We start from the raw sequence: 14,678 nt of genomic DNA, 5'->3' as shown, positions 1-14,678 counted from the left end.
TTCATTTGATAATTATAAAATCAGTAGTTTGTGATTGGACATAATTGTTGATTATACTGTTGCTAATAGCAGGCCTGCCAGCCTGCGCTTGTGGGACATTTCATTTTTGCGCCGCTTCCAAGCTGTGAAAGCCAACCTGGCGTGGGGCACCGTTTCCGAGATCTCAAGGAACCTGACATAAATGCATTCAGGGGCCCACATTACGTTGGATAAAAAGTGTTCATTAATGCCAACATTTGAAAACACTTTGCTCTGTGCCTTATTTTTAGCCTGGGGATAATTACAAATATTAAAATAAAATTGCATGGTGTTTTTCTTTCCTCCCTCATGCTCTCCCAGCAGACCCACCCCTTGATCCAAGCCTGGGTGGGCTTCCAAGGCCTTGCACTGCTTTTGATTAAAATCCCAGTGGGGTGGAGATCGATGTGTGGGGAGGAGAGTGTTTGTCTGTCTGCTTGAGTGAATTTGAGCTAGAGACCTGAAACTCAGCACCTTCACTTTACAGATGGGAAAGCTGAGGCTCAGAAAGGGGGTGTGACTTGCCCAAAGGTGAACAGGGACACAAGGCCCCAGCTGAAACCAGAACCCAGGTCTGCTCACTCCCAGGTCCAGCTTTTCCTGTTTCCCACACTGCTGACAGCTTCCCTGAGATGTCACGACCTCTGGGGCAGATCCTGGGCCTCTGTCCCCTCACACTAGGTGTTACTCCATCAGAGAGCCTGCAGGAGATCTCCACAGAGCCTTCAAGGTTGCAGCATAGTTTGGGTTGCAGGGTGGATGAGCGTCATTCTCCATCATCCTTCTAGATGTGGGTTTTTATTTGTTTGTAGTTCAGAAGGATTAGCTCAGAGAGCCTCTTAAGTTCCTTCCTTATCTCATTCATTCATTTTTTCATTCAGTCATTGTTGATTTAGTGCCCACTCCTGACTTGTCCTGTTGTGGACTGCGAGGGAGGAGAAAATCACAGCAGCAGCTGTTCAAGATCATCCAGTTGTTCACACCCCAAACCGTGAAATGTCCTTGACACCCCTCTTCCTCTCACCTCACCCCACATCTACTCTGTGTTTCTGAGAAACAAATCCTGTGGCTGGACCTTCAGAATGGATCCAGAACCCCAGCACTTCTCCCCACCTCCACTGACACCACCCTGCTCTGAAATGCCATCCTCTCGCCTGGACTATTAAAGTAGCCACCTCCCTGGTCAACCTGCCTCCACCCCAGCACCCCCTCAGTCCATTGTCCACAGGACAGCCAGAGGAATCGTGTTAAAACGTAAGCGGACCATGTCCCTCGTCTGCTCTAAGCCCTCCCGTGGCTACTCATTCCCCTCGGGGGAAAAAGCCCAGGTCCTCACAATGACCTACAAAGCTCTGCCCCTACCCTTTGATCCCTGACCTCATCTCGTCCCCTTCCCCTACCTTCTCCCACTACACTGGCTTCTTTGTTGTTACCCAAACAAGGAAAACATATTCCTGCCCCAGGGCCTTTGCACCTGCTATTCTAGCTGCCTGGAATATTCTTCCCTGAGATGGCCAAATGACACACCCCGTCCCCTTCTACAAGTCTGCTCAACTGTTCTTTTCTCCCAAGGCCTTCCCTGGCCCTACTAGGCAGGACACACATCCCTACCCCAGACTCCCATCTCCCTCCTAGCTTTATTTTTCTCCCTTGATCACTTTCTCACCTTCTGTATCATGATTTCTTTTATTGCCTGCCTCTGCCTTTAGAGTGTCAGCTCTGCAAGGGTACAAGTTTGGGTCAGTCTTGCTTGGTACTGAATACCCAGTGCCTAGAACAGCCCCCATCCTTACAAGATGCTCGATAAATACCTGCTGAGAAGATGAATTTATTGGACATCGGTGATGTGTCAGGCGCTATGTTAACACTTTACATGCATTATTTTATTTCACTTTTTTAAATGCCAAAAAAAAAAAAGCTAGTCCCAGTCCCAGCCCTCTGGATGCTCACAATCTGGTTGGAGAAATGGAACAACACCCAGATGACAAGTTAGCATGAGCACGGGCCTGTCATCAGATGCTGACTGATGGGTGAGTTCCTGGTGCTCAGGGGAGATCGGGACGAAGCACAAACTCTCCCTAAACTAGAACACGAGCACCAATCAGGGTGCCTGGTACTTTTCTGGACATCTCCAAAGAGGGAGCCCCACTGCTATCAGTTCCTCTCCAGCCTGAGAATCGCCCCCCAAGGATGACACATAGACAGTGACACTCTTTCTTCAGCAGACATTTATTGAGCACCTACTGTGTGCGAGGCTGTGTGAATAGACAGACCCACTCTCCCCTGGTGGGGCTCAGACCTAAGAACTGACAAACCCAGCCATGAGATGGCAGCTTCTGGAGCTAGACGGTCAGCTCAGGCTGTTGTAACAGAATACCACAGACTAGGTGACTTAAACAACAGAATTTTATTTTCTCACAATTCTGGAAGCTAGCAGTCCAAGATCAAGGTGCTGGCACGGTTGGTTTCTGGTGAGAGCTCTCTCTTTGGTTTGTAGATGGCCACCTTCTTACTGTGTTCCTCCATGCTTCTGCATGCCTATGTCTCTTCCTCCTCCTATAAGGACACCGATCCCCTTAAGACTTCATTTAACCTTAATTACCCCCTTAAAGGTCCTATCTCCAAATATAGTCACATTGGGGGGGCACAGTTCAGTCCCCCCACCTCATGGAAGTTTTGCAAGGATCGAGTGAGTTAATGCATGTACAGCACTCAATACATGTTTGAGGGTCTTGTGGAGGGTGCAGGATGCCTCCCCTGGGGCGTGCACATAGTGGGTGTTCAGTAAATACCGCTTGCTTTTATTGTAGTTACTGAACTCCTGCTTGCGTCCATCACTGTTGCAGGTTGAGGCACTGGGAGGAAGATCTAGAAACTGGACCTACAGCCCTGGAAGAGGGGATCTCAGAGCTCAAGATTGAATTTGAATTAGTGTTTTACAGCTGACGATTTAAAATAAATTTGTGATTTATACCTGAGAATTCAAAACAGTGAAAGGTGGACAGATATGTTCATTTTATTCCATCCCATCAGGCTCTAGAAGTGGCTTTTGCTGGCTCCTGAGCCTCAGCTAGGATGTGGCCTTTCTGGGACCCACTCTGACCCTCCCTTAGGAATGTCCCCGAGATCTCAGAAGGCCAGAGGGGGTCCCAGCCTTCTGCTCTGTCCAGACAGGAGCCAAGAGAGCCCAGCTCAACAACAGCTACCAAAAACAAGAGTCAAACTCTTATTTCTTATTTAAGCCCTGACATTAAAGTGTACTTTTCATTTGCTCAGCCACATCAATGACATACGGCAGAGTGAGCATTAGTGCTCACCCAGGAGCAAGGCCTCCAGCAAACACACTCTGTGAGGCAGAGGAGACAGGTCCTGCTGAAGACCCGGGCACTTGGCTTCTCCTGGCCTCGCTGTGCCCTGCCCACCTGCCGGCCTGGCTCCTTCAGCCCTTTCAGATATTCCAGCCCCTTCTACAAACCCCTACCAGAGATTCAGTCCCAAGTGAGGGTTAGGATCATGGGCTTTGGAGTCTGACTGAGCTGGGTGTGAGTCCCAGCTCCCGCACGGTATGGCCTTCGCCCTTCTGTGCCTTGATATCTTCATCTGTTAAATGGGCAGTAACACCCCCACCCCGACCTGGGTTGTGAGGATTAAATGAGTTAATATTTGTCAGACACTTAGCAGAGTGCTTGACAGAGTCAGTGCTCAGTAGTCACTGTTGATAATAATAATTCTCATATCAGCCAAACAAGGTAATTGTTATCACCTTTTACAAGTGGTAGGACATCAGAATATTACTATAAGTAAAAGGGATTTATCACATAGACTCAGAGTAAGATGTGCGCCTTCTGGATAGTTTGGCCAAACTTCCCTAATGTATAAATTTCCCTGAGTACGTTTATATCCTCAGAGATAGATGGCCATGTACTTGGATGCCTCTTGGATGTACTTGGATGCCTCTTCTGTTGGGGAGCTCAGTACCTCACAAGGCAACCCATTTTGAGAACTTAGAAAGATTGAGCCTCCTTGAAATTTCTACCTTCTTCCCATCCTGGGCTGCAATCTTTACAGTCCAAAATACATGTACTCCTCTCAACGCAATAGCCAGAAAGATCTTCAGCAGATTGTAGACTGCTCTTGTAGTGTGTCTCCCTGAGTCTGCTCCTCCCTCTTGGCTAAATGCACCCCCATGCGCCTCCCCACCTTCAGCCCCAACCATGTCCTGGATCAGGAACTTATCTCCTAATCATCTCTCGAATCAGTTCTTTTCTTCCCCTCTCCAGCACCACCCTGGACCGGGACCATCACCTCTCCCAGACCCTGCGGCAGCCCCTGAGCAGTCACCACGAGCCCCTTCCCATCTGAGCCAGTCACTCCCCTGCGTCGCGGCGGCCAGGGTTTCCTTCTGCTCCTCTGCATGGCCCACGGCCGCTGCCACCCTCATTCTCTGTGCTCCCCGCACTGCTCCACACCCCTGCTCCCTTCACTCTGAGCCCTCGTTCCATCCGCCTCCATGTCTGTGCCTCCCTTACTCTCCATGACTCCCTTCTCCTGCCTGCTCCCCTCAGTGTCTGTGAACCCCCAGCTCTCTGCTCTCCATGCCCCTCACTCTTTGCATAACCCTCACGCTCTATTCCCCCTTCCTCTGTCTCCCCTCATTCTTCTTGCTCCTCTTTGCTCCCCATGTGCCCCCGGATCTTCACTCCCCAAAAGGAGAACCAGGCCTCAGAGGGTGTTAAGGGCACTCTCCCGCCCGCCCACCCCCGGCCATCCTGGGCTGATGCCTTTTCTCCTCCCATCTCATTCCTCTGCCTCCTCCTCTGAAGTACTGATTCTGAGACCCTCTGAACACCCACCTCTCAACTGCCCATCACTCTTCAGTTTCTTCCAGAATTCCTGTGGCCTCAGACCCCCCCACCCAATCTCTCAGAACCACCGTGCCCCACCATCCCCAGAGCCCAGGACCCAGCGGTAGAGGGTCAAGGTGTGTTTCACGGAACCCTAGTTTCTAAGTTTATTCTCTGATGAAAAAGCTCCGTGACCAAATGCATTTGGGAAAACACTGGGCTAAGCTGAGTGGAAGAGCACTGTCTTCTGCAGCTCTTGCCAGAGCATCCGGTGTGCTCGTAGACTTTGTACAATCCGTGGAGAAGGCAGGTGGGTACAGGCTTGATCACAGGTCTCTCCCTCTTCACGCCGGGGGACTGTGAAGCACACTTTGAGAAACAAACACTGGCCTCTGGTTGCAGTTCTGAGCCCTGGAATGAGAGCATGATGGGCGCAGATACAACCTCCATCAATGACTAGTTCTTTCATCTTGGCCAAGTGACTTGGCTTCCCTGAACCTCAGTTTCTTCCCCTGTAAAATGGGAGCAATAACGGAGCTCACGTCTCAGAGCTGTATGCAGACATTCCAAAGATAAGGCACTGAACACAGAATAAAGGTTCAGTTTCTGGAAACTCTGACTTCATTGTGAAGAGCTTGGCACAGAGCTGTCCTCAGTAGCCAGTAGATGTTGTCACTGCTGTCTCAGACAATCATGGAAGCACAGCCTCGGGGGGGCCCCAAACTTGCCATTTTTCAACCACCTGACAGACAAATGCTAGGCAGCTAGAGCAGGCTTTTGCGTCTCCTCTGGCTTAACCGGTTCTACACCTGTTAACTTTCATACTCAGGGGACCAAACACATTTTCACCCCTTACATTACTTCGGGTAGTGTGAATGCCGCCTGCTTCATCAGACGCTGAGCTATTTCTGATGGTGACCTTCTTGGTGTCTGTAGCTGGCCGCCACCTCCTCCTCCTCCTCTCCCTCCCCCAGATGGCCTTCAAAGATCTGCCTGTCACAAGCCAAAGCTGTCATTCTGGACCCTTTTCTCCTGCCCTTCTGCACTGTAGGACCCAGCCATGAGGCAGAAACACATGGCCTTTTATTTAGGCCGAGCTCACCTCTTCTGGGCACATGGGTGAAATACATTAGAGCTGCAGCTCTTGGAAAAGACATCCTGTATGGTTGGAAGAAGAATTATTGGCTTTATTAGAAAGCTTTTTTTCCAACTTCCATGGGACTCTTTACCACATGTTAGCCCATTCCTCCCCCAACAGCTTCTAGGCAGATGGAGAGTATTATTCCCACGTGATGGATGAACAAACTGAGGCCAAGAGATGCTTCATGACATTGGGCCCAGCACTGGATCAGTCCCTGATGCCATCAGGCCTGGCCTTTTAGAAATAGACAGGGTCATCGCTCTAAAACAAGACTGAACAAGGCAGGACATCCGAATGACTACTGTCTTCAAGAGTCATATTTACTATGGGAGGCCCTAAACTTGAACTAATTCAGACCTAGTGCCATTCCAGGATGTTTTTTGATCTCTGCTTTTGAAAATATTGTCCAGCTATTAGGTGAACCTCTAAAGCAGGGATCAGCAAATGTTTTCTGTTAAGGGCCAGAGAGAGTAAATATTTTCAGCTTTGCAGCCAGAATGTCTGTCACAACTATGCAACTCCACCATTATAGCATGAAAGCAGCCATAGACAATACATAAAAGAATGATTGTAGCTGTGTTCCAATAAAACTTTATTTAAGCATACAGATGAAGGGCCACATTTGGCCCAAGGGCCATAGTTTCCTAACCTTTGATCTAGGACAGTGCTGTACAGTAGAAATAGAATGCAAATGACATAAGTAATTAAAATTTTTCTAGTAGCTGCGTTATAAAAAGTAAAATGAAATAGGTTAGTTTAATTTTGATAATATATTTTATTGAACCCAATATGTCCACAATATTATCATTTCAACATGAAATCAATATAAAAATTATTGAGATATTTTACATTCCTTTTTGCTTTCTAAGACTTAGAAATCCCATATTTTACACGTACAGCCTATCTGAATTTGAATAGTCACATTTCAAGTGCTCACTGGCCACATGGGCTAGTGCTTACTGTTTTGGACAGCACAGCTTTAATGGGGCGGGCTGACATTATCAGGAGACAGTCGTACACATAATCAATACACAACTGATAAGCACCATGAATGGATAGTAGAGGGTGCTATGCATAGGGACCGGGAAACAATAAAGGGATCTTCTGTGACTTGCCCTCACCTCTGCCGTGAATTCCTTTTTGGAAGTCAATACCAGGGCTTCCCTGGTGGTCCAGTGGTAAGGAATCCACCTTTCAATGCAGGGGATGTGGGTTTGATCCCTGGTCGGGAGCTAAGATCCCACATACCACGGGGCAACTAAACCAGCGCACCACAACTACTGAGCTCGTGCGCCTCAACAGGAGAGCCCGCATGCTGCAAACTACAGAGAGAAAACCCACATGCCACAACTAGAGACAAACCTGAGTACCGCAGCAAAGAACCCGTGCCGCAACAAAAGATCCCACATGCCTCAACGAAGACCCCACATTCTGCAACTAAGACGCAACACAGCCAAAAAAAGAAAGAAAGAAAGAAAAGAAATAAATCAGAAGTCAATAGAACATTCTTATGCCTATCGTAAACTCCAGCTACCACACATGCTTAGCATGGACGACTATAAAATGAAGCATTCAGACTTTGTGCTGGCTCATCTTTGATAATTCTCCATCTAGGGATCGGGAGATGAATTGCTTTTGTTTCTCATGGCTTTTCTTGGACCTCAGGTCAGCAGCATAGCAGCCCCTGACCTGGTACAGCCATAGATAGCAAATCAAGGCATCAGCATCCAGATGGGGTCCGAGTGATTGTCCCCACTGGCTGGGATGATTTTTCTATCCAGGAGAAAGGGGCCCACATCTGGATTCAGAACAGTAATTTCAACCCCAGACCTGGTGTGAATCTCACTCTACCATTTACTTACTGAGTGACCTTGGGCAAGTTACTTAACCTTGCTGAGTCTTAGTTTCCTCATCTGTACAATGGGGATAATGACAGCAGCTACCTTCAGTGATTGGTGTATGGAGAGGGATGATTATGAATAGTAAGTGTCTGGTACATGGTAAACTCTGAATATTACATTATTATTATTATTAGTGCATCAAGGATGTCCCCCCAAACTCTGAATTAATTGCCCCCTCCTCACATTAATCTGGAGACTCCAGTGTTTGCATCACCTCCTCCTGTGTTACGGTTCCTCTTTGACATTGCTGTGTCTCCCACTCAGCTGTGAGTCCCCAGAACAGGAACTGTGTTTTGTACATCTTAGCAAGAATACAAATCTTCCCTTTGCCTAGATTCTAGAACATTATTTCTGTCCATCACCATCTTCCCCTTCTGGGAGATAATTCCTGATGTTCCTTCCACCCATCAAACTGGGTCAGTCTCCCCCCACTTACACACTCTCAAGACCCCTGTGCTTTTCCTTTGAAGCGTTTAGCACATGTAATTAATGAATTATCTGGGGAATCTGCCTTTTTTTTTTTTTTTTTTTTTTTTTTTTTTTTTTTTTGCGGTACGCGGGCCTCTTACTGTTGTGGGCTCTCCCATTGCGGAGCACAGGCTCCGGACGCGCAGGCTCAGCGGCCATGGCTCACAGGCCCAGCCGCTCTGCGGCATGTGGGATCTTCGCGGACCGGGGCACGAACCCGGGTCCCCTTCATCGGCAGGCGGACTCTCAACCACTGCGCCATCAGGGAAGCCCTGGGGGATCTACTTTAATGTCCGTCTCCCCACTGGACTGTGAGTCCTCTAAGGGTGGGGCTTGAGGCTGCATTATTCATCGCTGAGTTCTCAGCTCACAGGTCATGGCACATAGCAGGTGCTCAGGAAATGTTTGTTGAATGTAGGAGAGACTGTCATTCACTCTGGAAGGTAAGCGACCAGAGATTGCTCTCAGAATAACAACGAGAGAGCTTAAAGAGCTTTTGTAACTGACCTTTTTAAAATCACTTGCTCAACATCCACCATATATTTCTCTCCACCTCTCTTAAATAAAAATTCTCTGTGGACCTTGTAAAACCTTCAAGCCATGCTGTCCAGTAGAAATATAATGTGATCTACACATGTACTTTTACATTTTGTAGTACCTACATTTTAAAAAGTAAAAGAAAACAGGTGAAATGAATTTTAATAATATATTTTATTTAACCCAGAATACCCAAAATTTTATCACTTCAACATGTAATCAACATAAGAATAGCTGATGAGCTATTGTACATTCTCTTTTTTTGAACCAAGTCTTTGAAATCCGGTGCATATTTGCACTCACAGCACATCTGGATTTGGACTTGCCACGTTTCAAGTGCTTAGTACCCACATGAGGCTCATGGCTGTCATATTGGAAGCTGCAGAGAAACTGCTATGGTTTTCAAATTCTTCTTCCCAGAGTGCCCTGCTGTCTGTGGAGGCGAGGCTTTTCTCAGGTGGTCTTCATAGGACACCAGAGATGAGCACAGCTGAAGTTTATCATCCAGCACTGGGCAGAACCTGTCCCCATAACAGGCAAGAAGGAAGGAAAGGGTTGATCATACCAAGAGGTGACATGTCTATGGGGCTTAATGCATGCTAGGAGTTTTGCAAAGGGCTTTACATTGTGTTAAGTCATTTGATCCTCTAGCGACGCTTTGAGGGAGGCTATCATATTATTATCCCCGTTTTACAGGTGGGGAAGTAGAGGCACAGGGATTGAAGTGACCCACCTGTTCAAGGACACACAGATAATAAGTGGTGGAGCTGGGATTTGAACCCAGGCAGCCTGGCTCCAGGACCTATACCTCGGTTGATCACCTCTGTGAGCAGACTGTCTCAGAATTGGGCCCTGCCATTTCTCTACAATGGTGTCACAGACAGGATCTAGAGTCAGTGCTACCCACTTGGATTTGTTCATTCAACAAATTATGTTGAGCCCCTTCTGTGCACCAGACCACACGCTCACAGAGCTTACTTTGAGGGGAGGAATTCAATAACAGACACTTCCCCAAAAGGTGTTACTGGGATTCATAGGAAAAGCCCAGCTCTGAAAGAGGGTGTTGACAAGTAGATGCTCTGATAGAGTCATCATTTAGCAAGTTGGCACCAGAGGGAGAGGTATTTCAGTGCCAGGGGGAATAAAGCTCTGTTCCAGTCCAAAGGGGGATGCCAGCCCAGTGTGTCCTCGAGGAGGTAGCGATGGTGACCTGTGGGTGCCAGGAGCTTGGTCCAACAGTATGCCAGGAAGGCCCAGGACTAATGCCAAGGGGAGTGGTCAAGAAGAGCCAGCATCAAGGCAGTTGTGAGGCCGGAGCTCAGAATTCACAGCCAGGAGCGGAGGGATGAGATGGTGCTGAGCCCCAGAAACACATCTTACGGAGTCTCACTGGCAGAACAATAAAAGTCTGTGAGCAAGAGAACGAATGCATGAAAGTAGCTCCTCACTACTGGTCATCCAGTCATTTGGTGTATTCATCAATCAAGAGGCATTTATTGAGCACCTTTGGTATGCCAGGAACTGTTTCACAAGCTGTCACTCTTGACATTTGTTGAAACTGATATCTTACTAGAGATTCAACAATTTCTCTTTAATTTTCAGTGGCAAGACATATTCCCCAGATGTGTCCCACTTTCCTACAAAACGTGTCATATTTGAACCTCTGACATTAATAACAGCAATAATAGTAACAGCTGTTAATAACCTACTGTTGTGCCAGGCCCTGTGCTAAGCACTTATATATAGCTTCTTTTGATCCTCACAACAGGCCTAAGAGGTAGTTTCTATTATTTACCCCTTTTTTTTTTTTTTTTTTTTTTTGCGGTACGCGGGCCTCTCATTGCTGTGGCCTCTCCCGCTGCAGAGCACAGGCTCCAGACGCGCAGGCTCAGCGGCCATGGCTCATAGGCCCAGCTGCTCCGCGGCATGTGGGATCTTCCCAGACAGGGGCACGAACGCGTGTCCCCTGCATCGGTAGGCAGACTCTCAACCACTGTGCCACCAGGGAAGCCCCATTTACCCCCATTTTACATATGAGGAAACTGAGGATCAGAGAGGGGCAGTGACTTGCCCAAGGTCATACAGCCAGATGCAGTGGAGCTGGAACTTGAACCCAGACTTTCTACTCCATACTTTTTTCTTTTTTCTTTTTTTTTTTTTAACAGGCAAAGTCTATTTATTTAGAACTTGCTCTGGCAAAGGAGTCAGCCACCATCAGCTGAATTTTGGCAGTCTACTCCATACTTTTAATCTTCATTTCCCTTCTTCCTCCCCCCAATCCCATGTTTGCACATATAGAAAATGATTAAATTTGCTTCTAGACTCAGATGCTGTGGTCACACGTGATTCTTTCTCTTGTTGTTTCCAAAGGTGGTGGCTCTTAGTAAGAGAAGTCAGGAGGCCGAAGCCGCTTTCCTGAGCGTTTACAAGCAGTTAATTGAAGCACCAGGTAAGACATGCTTGGGCTCCATGAGTGAATAATTAACAAAAATAAACTGCTGTTAGGACTGTTACACAGGGGCCTCCTCTCAGTGGCATCTGGGGACAGGCCAAGACTCCTGGGTGAGGCCAGGCCCTCCATGGGTAGGGTTGTAGGGACTGAGGGGGTCTACACCCAGTCTGGTGTGATGTGTCCCCACATGACTCTTCCATCTTACCCCACTGCCTTCCAACATCAGCCAGGGAGCTTTGGGGGGCTCCTGGTAAGATCTCCCACCTGGATCTTCTTGGGGAGCTGAGTGTCTTGCCCACCAGAACCCCCATCCCTTTGCCACAAGGGGCAGAAGGCACCCAGTGCTCTCTGCCAGCAGAGGGCGCTGGAGGAAAGACTGCAGATGTTTCCTCCAACATGGCACGGCCAACCTCAAAAACTTGATGTTCCTCAAAAACCAAACCCAAAAAAGCATATACTGTATGACTCCATTTACATAAAATATGAAGACAGGCAAAAATTAATGTCAGCACTATTCACAATGGCTAAAAGGGGGAACAACCCAAATGTCCATCAGTGGCTGAATAAATAAAATGTGGTTTACCAATCCAGTGGAATATTATTTAGCCATAAAAAGTAATGCAGTACTGACACATGCTACAGAGTGGATGAACCTTAAAAACATGATGCTGAGTGAAAGAAGCCAGATACAAGAGGTCACACAGTTTATGATTTCATTTGTATGAAATACCCAAAATAGGCAAATCTATAGAGACAGAAATCAGATTGGTGGTTACCAATTTGGGGGCAGGAGAGAATGGGGAGTGAATGCTTAATGGGTATGAGGTTTCCTTTTAGGGGAATAAAAATGTTCTGGGACTAGATAGAGGTGGTGGTTGCACATCATGAATGTACTAACTGGCACTGAACTGTTCACTATAATATGGTAAATTTTGCGTTACAGAATTTCACCTAAAAAAAAAAAAAAGGCACCTGTGCTGTTAGAAGTCAAGAGAGTGGTTTCTCTTGGATGGGGCGATAGTTCCTGGGAGGGGCCTTTGGGGGCTGGAGATGTTGCTTCTTGATCTGGGTGTGGATTACAGAGGTATGATCAGCTTGAGAGCTTCAACTGTGTACCTAAATATGTAGATATACTTCTGAAAAAAGTTTCCCTTTTTTTTTTTTTTTTTTTTTTTTTTTGCGGTACGCGGGCCTCTCACTGTTGTGACCTCTCCCTTTGCGGAGCACAGGCTCCAGACGCGCAGGCTCAGTGGCCATGGCTCACGGGCCTAGCTGCTCCGCAGCATGTGGGATCTTCCCGGACCAGGGCACGAACGCGTGTCCCCTGCATTGGCAGGCAGACTTTCAACCACTGCACCACCAGGGAAGCCCAAGTTCCCTTTTTTAAAATGGCCCGTCCTCTGCACGTTTTCATTTATTGACCCAGAGATGGGAACCCAGAATGTAGTGATTTGCTTAATAATGGTGGAGCTGGGAGACGACTCCACTGTGCTAACTCCCTCCACCCAGACAGCCCCTTTAATCCATTGCTAGTACTTCCACACAGCTGCAGGAATTAGTGCTATCAGAAGTGACTGGAGCTGGGGGTTTACGAAGAAGAAAATGAGATCCCACTCTAGGCTGAGCCATGGAGAAGGCAAAGTCATTTATATTTGATGTCAAGGTTGTTTGTGAGATCTTTGTGCAGGGGATGGGAAAGTCCCTCGTTCCATCTGTCTTGGGCAATTGTGGTGGTTTAAATAGTGTCCTCCCAAAATTTATGTCTACTCTGAACCTCGTAGTGTGACCTTATTTGGAAACAGGGTCTTTGCAGATGTAATTAGTTAAGGATCTTGAGATGAGATCATCCTGGACTTAGGGAGGACCCTAAATCCAATGAAGGGTGTCCTTATAAGAAGAGGAGAGGGAGTTTTGGGACACAGACACAGGGAAGAGGGCCATGTGAAGACAGAGGCGGAGTTTGGAGTGATGCAACTACAAGCCAAGGAATGCCTGAGGCCACCAGGAGCTGGAAGAGGCAAGGAAGGATCCTCCGCTAGAGCCTTCAGAAGGAGCACAGCCCTGACAGCAACTTGAGTTTGGACTTCTGGCCTCCAGAACTGTGAGAGAATAAACTTTTGTGGTTTTAAGCCACCTTAGTGGGTGGTGCTCTGTTAATGGCTGCCCCAGGAAACTAATACAGCAACAATGATGTGAAGCTTCCCCTCCAAAAGCACATGAGCTGGGTGGTGAGGGAAGTCTTCTAGCCTGTTCTACTCAAAGTGTAGTCCATGGACCAGCAGCATTGGCTTCGCCTGGAGCTCGTTAGAAATACAGAACCTTGGGCCATTGAAGCGTCTGCATTTTAACAAGTTCCCCAGGGGATCCAGGAGCACATCACAGTCAGAGAAGCAGTGGCCAGGTGTAGAAGTTGCATGTGCTCTACCCTCTGCATGTTACAAGCCCCAAGGGAACAGGCCCTACCAGTCCCTGTCTCCCTGGCACAAAGAAGTTGAGTCCAGTGCCTGATGCCTCACAGCCAGGGAGAGATGGGACTCAGCTCTTGATACATTCAACAACTATTTCTAGAATGCCTGCTCATGTCACAACTTGGCTACTCGTGGGAGGTTATGTTAGTTTCCTATTGCTGTAACAAACTGCCACAAACTGGGTGGCTTAAAACAACAGATCCTATTCTTTCTCAGTTCTGGAGGCCGGAAGTCTGAAATCAAGGTGTCGGCAGGGCTCTGCTCCCTCCGAAGACAAACACTGTTTGGTGTAGGGAGCAGAAAGCTGAGTAACTTGCATCCTTCACGTTACACACTGTATTTCAATAGGGGAGGACTCTTGCCTACCTCTTCCAGCTTCTGGTGGCTCCAGGTGTCCCTTGGCTTGTGGCTGCATCACTCCAGTCTCTGCCTCTGTCTGCACATGGCCTTCTTCCCTCTGTGTCTCTGGGTCCCAAATCCCCCTCTTCGTTCTCTTATAAGGACACTGGTCACTGGATTTAGGCCCCGCCCAGATAATCCAGGATGATCTCATCTCAATATCCTTAACTTAATTACATTTGCAAAAGACCCTTTTCCAAAAAAGGTCACATTTACAGGTTCCAGTCATTAGGGCATGGATGTATATTTTGGGGTCACCATTCAGCCCACTACAGAGGCACCTGCAGACTCGACTCGCTCTGCTCCAGTCCCGTGCTCTGCCCTGATTCTGCACTCGCAGGAAGGCAGCATGGCCACATGGGTTTTCTCAGTCAGAATGTTTTGGTGGCAAGAATGGCTGGAACCAGACAGCACAGCCCTCCAGGCTCTGTGCCTTCCCCCTGCCAGGGC

The 14,678-nt window shown here is 47.8% G+C and overlaps 1 protein-coding gene across 1 annotated transcript in view; it reads left to right on the top strand.

Annotated features, from left to right (window-relative positions):
• Window positions 1-14,678, top strand: part of CUX2 (cut like homeobox 2) — a 259,022-nt gene that overhangs the window by 189,311 nt on the left and 55,033 nt on the right. The window contains exon 4 of the mRNA XM_065890009.1: window positions 11,280-11,358. Within this exon, the coding sequence (XP_065746081.1) occupies window positions 11,280-11,358 (79 nt within the window). The remainder of the gene's footprint in view (window positions 1-11,279; window positions 11,359-14,678) is intronic.

The sequence above is a fragment of the Phocoena phocoena genome, chromosome 13 (assembly GCF_963924675.1).
Source record: "Phocoena phocoena chromosome 13, mPhoPho1.1, whole genome shotgun sequence".
Classification (NCBI taxonomy): domain Eukaryota; kingdom Metazoa; phylum Chordata; class Mammalia; order Artiodactyla; family Phocoenidae; genus Phocoena; species Phocoena phocoena.
Note: the sequence above shows the minus strand (reverse complement) of the source record. Positions and strands in the feature narration are given on the sequence as shown.